This window comes from Schistocerca serialis, chromosome 1 (assembly GCF_023864345.2).
Source record: "Schistocerca serialis cubense isolate TAMUIC-IGC-003099 chromosome 1, iqSchSeri2.2, whole genome shotgun sequence".
NCBI lineage: Eukaryota > Metazoa > Arthropoda > Insecta > Orthoptera > Acrididae > Schistocerca > Schistocerca serialis.
The window spans coordinates 878,192,180-878,205,227 of record NC_064638.1 but is presented as its reverse complement, the minus strand read 5'-3'; the positions used below and the strand labels follow the sequence as shown (position 1 = coordinate 878,205,227).

The 13,048-nt window shown below is 40.5% G+C and overlaps 1 protein-coding gene across 1 annotated transcript in view; it reads left to right on the top strand.

Annotated features, from left to right (window-relative positions):
* LOC126410800 (ileal sodium/bile acid cotransporter-like) overlaps positions 1-13,048 on the top strand; it is a 201,108-nt gene that overhangs the window by 174,703 nt on the left and 13,357 nt on the right. Inside the window, exon 4 of the mRNA XM_050081317.1 lies at positions 8,745-8,919. Coding sequence (XP_049937274.1) covers positions 8,745-8,919 — 175 coding nt within the window. The remainder of the gene's footprint in view (positions 1-8,744; positions 8,920-13,048) is intronic.

Below are 13,048 nucleotides of genomic sequence, written 5' to 3'. Positions count from 1 at the left end.
AAATGAGAGAGGGCAGTACATGTGTGCGCAATATGTGTGCTCAAGAATAAGTGAAAATAATAGCACTAAAATGGCTTAAAACAATCAACATTAAAACTGTAATCTAGAAACAAGGGATTTAGTGACCATATGATAATATGCAGATAATAAGTTCTCTGTTAAAAATAGTTTAAAACAAAATTTAATCCACACAACTGGTGCACAAGAAGATCGGTTCACCAATTCAGGTGGATATAAAATGACTGTCCTGACATCTTTCCAGCACTAACCAACTAGTCTGAATAGGATACTACATAGTACTAGTTCACTTGCTGCTATTCTTATTGCTGTGTAGACAGTAGGAGCACTGCCCTATACTTTGCATATTTATCTGTTCATGTGTGTAGTTTATTCATGTTTTGAAACTTCTTATGTATGTGTGTGTGTGTGTGTGTGTGTGTGTGTGTGTGTGTGTGTGTGTTTTCTCATTGTCACTGTCACCACCTCCATTTTTCTGCCAACATCAAAGATGTCAACTATCCATGAACTTCCATCTCCCCACCACAGCAGTCTTTTCACCACCACTGTCTTCATTGCCACTGCCAGCTTCATTTGTTTATTATCACCATCACATCAGCTCTTACACCAGAACTGTCTTTCCTGTCACATTGGAGATATTCCATTGCTAGCCACCACCTCATCATCCATGACTCCACCACAGCTCACCACCACCATCTTCAGCACCACTTTGGAGGCCTCTCATGTCAGACACGGTCGCCATTTACTGACACATCATGGGTCATTCCACAATGTCCATCATCTATACCTCCCCACCTCCAGTTCCCACTGTCATCACATGGATTATGTCATACGACCCATCCGTCTACATCCATTCCCCACTACCTGCCATACCCTCTCCCACCCCAACAGCAACGCATGAATCTCTCCCTTTTCCCCCATCCCCTTATCTTTTTTCACCACTGGCAATTGACGTGCCACCACATAACAATGCCATACCCCCCCCCCCCCCCCTACAATTCCACAAACCTACAAACATCCTTCTCTCCAACAGCCATTAAAAAACTAACAAAATGCCAAGACACCAGCATCTCCACCTCTCCCACACCTAAAATACTGCAAACTGAACCTAACATGGCTCTTCACATGGATATAACTCCTTCCCCTCTAACATCTTCCCTTGTCCTTCACATCTTTGTCCTCTACAACCTGGATTCAAAATTTCTCCCAGCCAAACACCTCACCCTCAAAATCAAATAGCTACCAAGCCTCCACAACCATACCAATCAATGATCCACAATCGTACCAAGAAAAGTCCTTGAACCCCAAGTTTCACGCATCTTCTCTCCAAAATACCTCTATTACCTTTGGTCCCAAAGGCTCCTTTACACCTCTCACCAGCACATCCTTGGCCAAATGACCACTGATCACCAAAGTTGACCTTGAGATCACAGGTAAGGAAGTGGCATCTGAGCTGAATGATTACCCAGATTTCAGATTAATAATGACCTTGGCCCCACTTGCCTTGTCCAGGTTTTCTCTGAATCTGCTGCCAACATAAACCTTCTCTGTAAAGAGGGAGCCCTGATATACCACTACTGCCACAATGTTGAACCTTCCAAATCTCATCCTCAGTCCTACTGTCACCAGAAATGGTTCCATCATAATGGTCACTTCACTGCAGATTCTAAAAACCCACCCACCTGCCATTTTGTTAAACAGTGCCCTAACCTTGCTTGCTCTCCTATTTGCAATTACTTTCACCCCACCTCTTCTGTGAAATGCAAAGCTAAGCTGCAACTACCAATCCTGAACTGACTGTCCCAATCCTTCCCACTGATACCCCCATCCACCCCAACAATTCCCTCTGGCCATCTCCTACTGCTGAGGACATTATCAAATCCATGACAATCATCCTCCAAAACATCTGTTCATTCCAATGTTCACACAACCTCCAACAAATCTCTCTTGCTCATCTATCTTCTGTCTCAACACCCAAGCTACCTAGTCCTACAACCAGGTTATTTTCATCTGCCTTGACACTCTTGTCTAAACCACCTCTAGCCTTCATCCATACAAACTGCTCTTATCCCATACAATGAGGTGACAGCATTACAAAATCCTGTACCATAACACCTGCTCCCCACTCACTAATAAACATCCTTCAAGCATAACCTTTCCCAACACAATATCCATACCTTTACCCTATCACACCATCAAGACCTCTCCCTGTATCCTTCTCCACAAGATAACCCCTTCCAAGGGCCAGAGGCAGAGCTGCAATTGGACACCACAAGAACATCCCTGTTGGGCCACCACCCTTATCAATACTCCCACCTCACACCTTATCCTTACCCTCCTTTTTCCAAACCCCAGCCATTACCAATTCCATTATCTACACCCTATCCCTTACAACTACCCCACCCACGTAGACCACACCTTTTCCACCTATATTATTGCCACTTATGTCAACATCATTAGCAGAACTCCAGTGGTGAGGTCAAATTATCGACTCCCTGCCAAGTGACGTAGTCCCCATCCCACACCGCACCCATTCCAAAAGTAACAGCATTCTGTCTCTTTGTCATATTCTCCATCTTACCGTTCCCTACCATCCATAGTAGCACAAACACCACTGTCCCATCCCTGACTCCCAGCTTCCAATAATTGGACAACATATCACAAACAGAATTAAATACACCAGTCACTGTACATGACATAATACAAGTACTCCATAAATACACACTTCCCTGGTCATTCCAGCATTACCTATCAACACCTTGAAGAATGCCCCCTCTCCTTTCTAGTTGTCCTTGCAACTCTTTACATCACTATCCTCTCCATAGGTTACTATTCTCTATTAAGGAAAACCTCCAACATCCTACTCTTCCTAAATGCAAGAAAACGCTGGAACTGGCACCAGACATACACCAGACTCAACACTGCAGTTCCCATTAACTCTTCCAAGAACTGGAAAGCATACCATACAAACTACCTACTGATACCTCCTCTTACCATCCTATCTGCCTTACCTCAGTGTTTATCAAGATCTTCAAATCCATTCTCTCCCAAAGCATCCATCAACACCTGAACCAACACCACCATGTTCCCGTCTTCTGATGACCTGCTTCTGCATCTCACCCATTTCCTATCCCACCAGCTCAGCTCTTGTAAATCCATAATTTTTGTGCCCCATGACCTTCAGAAAGCTTACAACCATGCATGGCAATCTAGTCTCCTCTGCAAACTCAAGCCATATGCACTTCCAATTAATATGTCTACTTTATTGCCTCTCTTCTGTCTAATCAGCTGTCCTTTGTCACTATTAACAATTCAAATTCCTGTACCTTTCATCTGTGCAGGAGTGCCCTCAGGCTCTGTCCTCTCCTTTATCTCCTCTACACTGCTGATATGCCCAAACCACCCTCACCAGTCTACCTCCTTCAGTATGCTGATGATGACACTTTGCTCACTCTCTATTCTACACTCCAGAAATCCCAAAAGTCCCTCAAAGTCCATCTCAGTTAGTTTACCTCTTGGTGTAACCAATGGCTCCTTTAGACTGAACCCCTCCAAAACACAGACAATAATTATAGAACAAACCATTTACACCTTCTGTCTCCATGATTTCTACTTTACCATTTACTATCAACCAATTCAGTTCACTAATACCCTAAAATATATCAGACTGACCCTTGACTGGCAACTAATGTGGAAACCTGAGAAGTACTAATCATCTAACAGAAGGCCCAAAATAGACTAAAACTACCAATATGCTGAACTTGGGGATTACACCTGTCTACTACACAGATCAGCCAGAACATTATGAGCACCTATCTAATAGCTGGTGTGTTCACATTTAGCACATATAACAGTGGTGACACACCATGAGGTCTTGATAGGTTGCTAGGGGGAATTGGCACCACATCTGCACACTCAAGTCTCCAAATTCCCATACATTCTGGAGAGGAATTGATGTGCTCTGACACTGCATTCAATCATATCCCAGATGTGCTCAATCGGGTTCAGATCTGGTGGACTGGGGAGCCTGCACATCAATTGGAACTCACCAAGGTATTCCTCGCACCACTCCATCACACTCCTGGCCTTGTGACATGTCACCTTATGTTGACAAAAAATGCTACTGACATCAGGAAATGTGATTGTCATGAATGGGTGTACGTGGTCTGCAACCAGTTCATGATACTCCTTGGCCATCATTGTTTGTGCCTTGCATGAGCTCTGTTGGAGCCATGGATGCCCACCTGAATGTTCCCCAGAGCATAATGGAGCTGTTGCCAGTTTACCTCCATCCCACAGTACAGGTGCTGTTCACCTGGAAGACGACAGATTCAAGCCCTCCTGTCGGCATGATGGTGCTGAATATCATAAACCCACTTCAGTCGTAATTGCCGATGTTGTGGTGCTAACATTGGCACATGCATGGGTTGTCAGCTGCAGAGGTGTATTGTTAGGAGTATTTGGTGCCGGGGTGTGTTCAGACACATTTGTAGTGTGTCCAGCATCAAAGTCTCATGTTCATTCCACCACAGTTCACTGCCTATCCTGTTTTACCAGTCTGCCCAGCCTATGATGTCTAACATCCAATCCTACGATATCTGGACATTGTTTCACTTTAGTTTTGCCACATGTTGAAGACACTCACCACAGCACTCCTTGAACATCCAACAAGTCACCCAGTTTCTAAAATCTTCATGCTGAGCCTCTAAGCCATTGCAATCTGCCCTTGGTCAAACTCAGATGGATTGTACACCTTCCCCATTGTACACACAAAACAGCATGCTCACTGGTACTACATGCACTATGCTTGTGTCTGACCAGCAGTCATTCCTTGCCATGTGATGCTGTTGGGTTCGTATTGATAGTAGGTTGGTGGTCATAATGTTCTGGCTGATCAGTGTATATATCCACACCCACCAAATCCTGATCCAACTCATTATCTGATATTCAAATGCTGCATGGATCTCCACCCCATCGAATGCCTTGCACTCCATCTCTCTTTCCACATCTGTTTACCTTCCCCAAAATGGGTCTTCTATCATCACATGACGTTCGGATCCCTCCTCACCCACCTTGAATGCCTCTGCATCTCCTGTACTATCCATCAACCAGATTCCAGTAACTCCACTGTTTCCCATCTGATGATCAACCCTCATTGCTGCTGTGTCCACGATCTCTATACATACACATGCTCCATATACTATCCCAACACAATTTCAACTGACTGTCTCTCCCAGACAATGAAATCTACTGTGATATTTATCCATCTTAACAGCTACAGGTTTCCCCACCTATTTCACCTCATCTGGTCTCTCCTCCCTCTACTTTTCACTCTCCTTCTTTTCCATCTGTCCAATATGCACCTTATGGCCTACCTTCTGCCCATGGATACCACCCAATGGCTTATAAATTTATACCTACTATCATTCAAACATTTAATCCCCTCACAGTTTCCTCGTCAGTGCACATCCTTCAGCTCTTTAGTGAAAGTGCAGTACATCTTTTTAATGAACATTGATATTTCATTTTCATTTTAAAGTTTTTGATGATTATTTTTGTCTTTTCATCCTTACCTGTCAGACTTTTTATTTCCTTTTTAAGTTTTGAACCAAGAAAAAGCACTCTGTATATTTGTAATCATTTCTGCATTTATTTTAAAAATCTTTTTAAATTTTTGAATCCATAAATATGTTTTGTCATTTCTTCACTAGGGTGAAGAATGGAACAGTATACCACTAGCAGCCCATATCCCATGGGATGGGGGGAACTGTCCTAATTATTATACAGGGAGATGTTTTAAAATAAGATACAAAGAACATCTGCTAGGGAAGGGAGGTGGAAATGTGTACCACTCAACTTTTGCCAAACACCTGCTTTTTCTCCATTATGTGCCATGGAAACTAGACGATTAAGAGCTCTTGCATAAGGAAGTTAAAAGCTAAAGACTTCTTACTTATGAAGATGGCTGTATTTTAAATGAACAGGTGCAATTTGAAAACAGAAATTTCTTATGTATTTTTAGGCCCTTATTTTTGACAACATAACAGAGAGTCTTTGAGTCATACAGCCGATAAAGGAAATGTTATTTTCCTCTCTACCTACTTCCCTAGCACTATTACTACCTCCAGTAATACTTTGGTAATGTAAATGGTTCAGTTTAGACTTATTCTTTCTGTATATAAGATTACCTTTTGGTCTTCAGTACAAACCACAAATTATCGAATTCTATAATTTTTACTCATACTTTTATTTTATTTTTATAATAATTGTCCTTAATACTTGACTTGCTCTCTCCTCCCCCCCCCCCCCACCCTGCACCCCTCCTCCCCGCCCCTCTCCCCTTCCACATCCTCTGTGCTTTCACTCACAAATGATGTACATTGTAAGACAAAAAAAGCACGGTGAAGGAGTTATGCAAACTGGCCACATGGTCACAAATTGATATTCATCCAGGTATCGAAGAAAATGCAAAATTGGAAACTTCGGCAGGTGATGGATGAATGTGTGACATAGCTGAGCAGTTTCACTGTGCAGCTGGCAAGGATAGTAAACAGGGGACATGTTGATAACAGGGTATAAAGTCTCTGCAAATTTCATTCTGCGTGCTCAGTTGGACCGTAATTATGCTTCACAGACAGGCATGTGAACAATATACACACGTCAGCATTTGAGAGAGGACGTGTAGTTGGTCTCAAAGAAGCCGGTTGGAGTAATCAGTGAATTGCTAGACATTCAAATAGAATTAATGCCTCTATTCAGTGATGTTGACAAGAGTAAGTGAACTATGGCTGAACACAGTGTCAAGGAGGAAGTGGTTGACCTAGAGAGAGGACAGAACATGAGGACCAAGCAATCATCAGAGAGGCACTCAGAGTCCAAGATTCATCATTAGCATTGATCTGATATGCAACTGGAGCTTCAGTGATCACAAAAACCACTAATAGGTGACTCACAGCATGGAAGCTATGCTCATGCCTCCCCAAGTCCTGACTAGTTTTAAGCTCTGTACACCAACAAGCCCATTTGCAGTGGTGTTGGGCATATTTGATCTGGAATCTCACTGGCTGCAGTAGAATTGTCTTCAATGATGGGTCCCACTTTGAACTGATCTCTGATGACCATTGAAGACATGTCTGGAGATGCCTCGGACAGTAATAGGATACCAACTTGACTGTTGCTCACCATATGGCTCGACAATTGGGAGTGATGGTCTGGGATGGCATTTCATTTCATATCAGGACCCCTTTAGTTGTCATCTGCAGCAGCACCCTTACAGCACAGCAGCACTTCAACGATATTCTTCACTCTGTTTCATTGTGCTTCTTGGCAAATCACTCAGGGCTTACACTTCAGCAAGATAATGTGAATCTGAACACAGTGAGAGTTGCTACTGCTTGTCTTCATGGCTATACCAAACCCTTCCTTGGTAAACAAAGTATCTGGATCTCTATCCAACTGAGAACATTTGGAGCATTATGGATTAGGACCCTCCAGCACAGGACACTGATGATCTAACGTGCCAATTGAATAGAACTTTGCATGATATCCATCAGAAGGATGTCCACTAGGTCTGTCAGTCAATGCCATGCCAAAAACCTGCTTGCATAAGGGCCAGTGACTGGCCAGCAATTCACCGACTTGCTTAATTCATGAAGTTCTTTCTCCTGAAAAAATCATCTAACTTTTCTGAAATTGTAATACTTTGCTTCCTGTACATGTACAACACATCTACTGATTTCCATCCCATTTGGATATTTCGTTCCTAGGTCATCTATTTTTTTTTTGTTTTTTTTGTTTTTTATATAGAGTGTATGTTAAGTTTACATGATTCATTGTTTTTTTTTTTTTAAAAAAAAATCCAGACAATAATATTATAAAATGTGATGTGTTGAGTCTTCATTTTGTTGTATGGTAACTGAACCCCTTGTTTCTAGGCTACAGTTTTAAAATGTTAATCCAGTTTCTTTTCACTCGCTTTTGAGCACATATAACATACATACAAGTAGTGCCATCTCTCGGTTGACACTTTCTTCAATCTAAGAGACATCTGCATGATGTCAGTTCACTACTTACATTTGTTAAGTACTGTCTAGTGATGACCAGCATGATTTGTATGATTCTACTATTATGGAGGTAAATTTTATCTTTCACTGGTGCCGTACAGCTACGGTCTCAATGTACCTCCACATTATATAAATAGTAAGTGCAAACAGTTTGATGTTTGGTAGTGAGTTATTTTTCGTTTTTTCTGTATACCTGTATTTCAATACATGTGCAATGTTAACTATTGCAGCTGTAACTATTGATCCCCTGAGGAAGACATTTTTAAAGATGTTGCGATCTAGGTCAAGGGATTTGAATAAACCTTTCATTTCTGCAAGTGATTTGCTACATTTCACTTTATCCTCATGAAGATTAATTGCATATACTTTTTGCCTACTCTCTCTCTTGTTCCATAAGTAGTTTTCTTATTTACATGCTTGTATTTTTATCAACATGTTAACCATTAAAGTGTTAGTTGTAGTACGCCACTACACATTGATCAAATGATCCCTTATAATGTACAATTTTAATAAAACAGACAGTAATCAAGCAGTAAGATAATGAACCTCAAATGCTTATTCATTTGTAAAGTAGTGATTTTCAGAGCTGTGGCTCACTTCTGGAATATCTGCTAATTAACAGTATTATAGTTTCAATAATCTGATCCTTTTTTTTTATCACAGATATCATATGTTCTGGGCCTTATTTTGTTTCCATCATCTGCTGCTATGCAGCTAGGGCTTTTCTTTACTGGAACGAGCCCAGCAGGTGGAGCATCAAATATATGGACCTATGCCCTTGATGGAAATATAAATCTCAGCATAACAATGACAACTATAAGCACATTTGCAGCATTTGGTATGCATCATTCTTTTACGTTCATTATAATAATCTCCTTTTAGTATATTTAAGTTATTATTTCATAACTGGAAATAGGTTAGTGCCAATTTTGATTGTCACCTTATCTGCAATGGTATAATATTGTTTAGTGTTGCAGCATGGTAATAAAAATTCCAGGACAAATATAATAATGAAAATCATATAGATTTGCAACCAATATTTTACAGCTGATTGATAAATGGCACTTAAGTGCACTTAAAAGCACATAATATTTTTACTATCTCTTTTTTCCAGTTAAGTACACACTCAAAAACAACCATGCACACGTTACACATGACAATAGTGACACTATTTGCTTGAGTGGTTATTGGGTCGATGTGTGTGTCCATGTGCATGTATGGGGGAGGGGGAGATTGTAGTGGCAGTACCAAAGTGAGGACTATAAGAAGTAATAATCAAAAACTGCAGAGATGGAACATGAGAGGGTGAGAAATGTGGGGCAAATGGGAATAAAAGATCTCAGCAGGGAATGGAAAAGTTAGAAAAGACCGGAGAGGAAAAGGTCAGGCCAAGGAAGTTGGAAAGGAGCAGCTCAGCCACACATTGTATAAACAAAATTGCCTACTGAAACAACAGAGAAAATGTTTATAATGAATAATAGCCACCTCCCCTGTCTCTCTCTCTTACGTGCATGTAAGCACACATGCATGCGCAAATACTGCCTATGTATTTGAGTAGGTTAACATTAACTCTGTAATTGGTTGTTAGTATATATTACAAAAGTAGCCAGCAGTGGGTGCTTCTGCCAATTGATGTATAATTTGATATGTTCCACATTTCTGAAGGCACTCCTTTTGTGTTGGGGGTTTATGGAGTGGGAAGTATACATTTCAAAATGCTCGGATGAAACTCATAACTTACTAAAATTATTAGATAGTAAAAGATTCCCTCCATAATTAATAAATTTGTTAGTAATATCACAAAATAGTTAAATGACTGTCTTAGTGAGGCAAATCATGTCTATAAACAGCTATAAATATCAGAAGATACATGATACTGTAGTGTGTGACATAACGTCAGCATTTTTATACTGTATATTTGACATTATGCTTCCTCGTATATTACAGTAGGCTTACAGGAACTTAAAAGTAGCTACTATTTGTGTATTACTTGAAGACGTTTGGGAGGTGGGTGATGGGCACTAACAGAATTAATACATCTGAGAGGTATTTGGCCACATCGACAAAATTCTCTTACTAATGGCTAACCAGTCTTCATTAACAGACAGCACTAGTTTATTTATTTATCTTTGTTCATACAAGGATCATCTCACATTGATACAAGATTTGTCAAGGTAATACAATGCAAATCACAGGGTGTATACGGCCCGGGACATCCGGGAAAAACCTGGGAATTTCTTAGAATTCGGGGATTTTTCATTGTTTTAGATTTCAGTTAAAGTTTTGTAGGTTTGACGTGTAAGATCTGATACTCTGACAAAGAACTTTAGTCCACTACTGCTGAATAATACTGCAGCAATGAAACATAAATCAGGGAATAACACCAAAATAAAAGTTTAGTTGCATAGAAAATGGGTAATTTACACAATGCACAGACCAGTTTGCCGACACCGTAAAGTGTCAAAGGCTTTAGGTCGAAGATTATGCAGTACGTCCGCAACAACTAACGTGCATTCAATATGCGTGACATCACAATTGTTTACATTTCTAACAGATCACCAGTAAATATTACGAATAATGGCTTGAGATGCGTTACTTTCAAAGGAAATTTCCACGCAAGATGATTTATGTTACGTGTGAGAATGTGCAGTGAATTTCTTAAATCACAGGGCATTATAACTCTCATTCAAAACATAACACTTTGAGGATCAGCCATTTGAAAAACGTCGGGCCCAGAAGATAATTCATTTATGCCACTATTTAAAATTTTACCGGCACATTTGTATTTGATATGACTTAACGTGTAACACACGCTAAAAAAAGACCGAGCTTCAAGTTAGTTTTCATATTTAATGTTGTTCTTACATAGATAAAAAATTATGCGATCGATGGCAAAAAGTGTAATTGACCTTCAAAAAAATGTGCATAATGTGTTACTGAGTAATGTCACAAGTCTTTTCATGCCAGAACACCTCGACTTTTCTACGCAACTGATAATCATTTTGGCACGATTTTAATTGCCAAATTAGAGCCTGTTAGTAGGCCTACGGACTTCCTATCATTGTAGGACTAATAACAGTGGATGCCAATAGACAATGCAATTGTCGTTCGTATATACACATCTACTTATGAGTTAACCGCTGTAGAAACGCACTTTCCTGAGTTGAGCGAGCTCGGCCTACCTTCGTAACGTACGCGCCGCGGCCTGCCTTTCTCGTAGGCCTCGTGCTCTGATTAACTGCCGTCATTCACTATCGCTAGCGAGATCACGTGACATGAGCTATGACTGGCTGACAAGAGTGCATCACTCAACGCAATCTCTATTTTAGAGTTTCCGAAGCTACCGTGCTGTAATTTGTGGAGTTTGTGTGTATACTTTTGCAATACAAAAATAAACTCTGTGCATATTGTCTTGCATCAAACATGTTTCCAAACGTTATTGTTTTTCCTGGATTTCGTTTTCTAAAGTGCTGGGACGTCCTCCGCCAGTATAAGACCTTTACCATTCAAAGGACTGATAGGTTTTACAGCTCCCAGAGAAAGTATACTGTTGCTTAACACGGATGTATTTTCACCTGCTTTATACGTAATTTCATCCAGGAGAAATCGTGTTTTTCACCGGGAAATCTGGGAAAAATCTGGGAATTTTTTTTTCTTGTCCACGTAGACACCCTTAATCAGTGCATCAAAATACACAACACACAGCATACATAAAATGCTTTGAGTATGGGACAAGTACTCCATGAGGGTAAGACATGTGGTTGACCATGGCCTTGATTAAGGAACCACCCTGGCATTTGCCTTAGTGATTTACGAAAATCCAAATCACAATGGCTATACAGAAATCCATCCTCCTCAATATATGGTTAGTGTCTTAACAACTGCAGTGCCTTGTTCAGTATGTCTATATGTGTAATATTCCTTGATTTACGCACAATTTGCTTCTTGTCCCTTGTGATATAAAACATCGTTTGATTGTTCATTGCCATACACACTAAAGGATACCTGCTGATGACTCCTGGGATTGAGAAGCTCCTGCTGTGCCTCTTGCACCATCTCCAGACTCCATTCCTGCCACATTCAACAATGCTCCTCAGTCAACATGAGAAACAGTCAGAAGAGATTACTGTCATGCATTTTACAACTTTACACTTGATTACCTTGTGAAAGCAGTAAACTGTGATCACGTATTGAAATGTGACAAGGGTTGTAGTTATCCCCTTTCATTACTACCAACTACAGTAAGTCACATAATCTTTAATTGTGTAATTTGCATTACTTATGAAAACCATTCTAGCTAGCTGCTTCCTTAAACTGATGTATTTTAGTAATCTTTTTCCTTTCCTTTGGCAATTTATTGTACAATTTTACCTTATATATAGAATGCCATTTTGAATTTTTTGATTGTTTTTCCTAGGTAAATGAAATTCTCAACTGGTTCTTGTTCCAGGATTATGTATAAGATATTTATAAGTATTTACTAATTTTTCCATGACATGACATACACTCACTTGGTGCAGCGAGGATGCCCAATTTCTTAAATAGCTCTTTACGTGCAGCCCAACTATTACTTCCAGTTATTAGTATTATGCCCCTTTTCAGCACTTTAAAAACTGTGACCATGTTTTGTACCTTCGATGCCCAGAAAAGAATCCCATAGCTAAGGCATAGTATGTCACCACGACACTAGCTGTTACACCTTGGTGCTAACACTGCAAGAGCGTAACATGCTGATGACTCTTTTTGTTGTGGTTAGACACTGGACTCGCATTCGGGAGGACGACGGTTCAATCCCGCGTCCGGCCATCTTGATTTAGGTTTTCCGTGATTTTCCTAAATCACTCCAGGCAAATGCCGGGATGGTTCCTCTGAAAGGACACGGCCGACTTCCTTCCCTAAACCGATGAGACCAATGACCACGCTGTTTGGTCTCCTTCCCCAAACAACCAACCAACCAACTCTTTTTG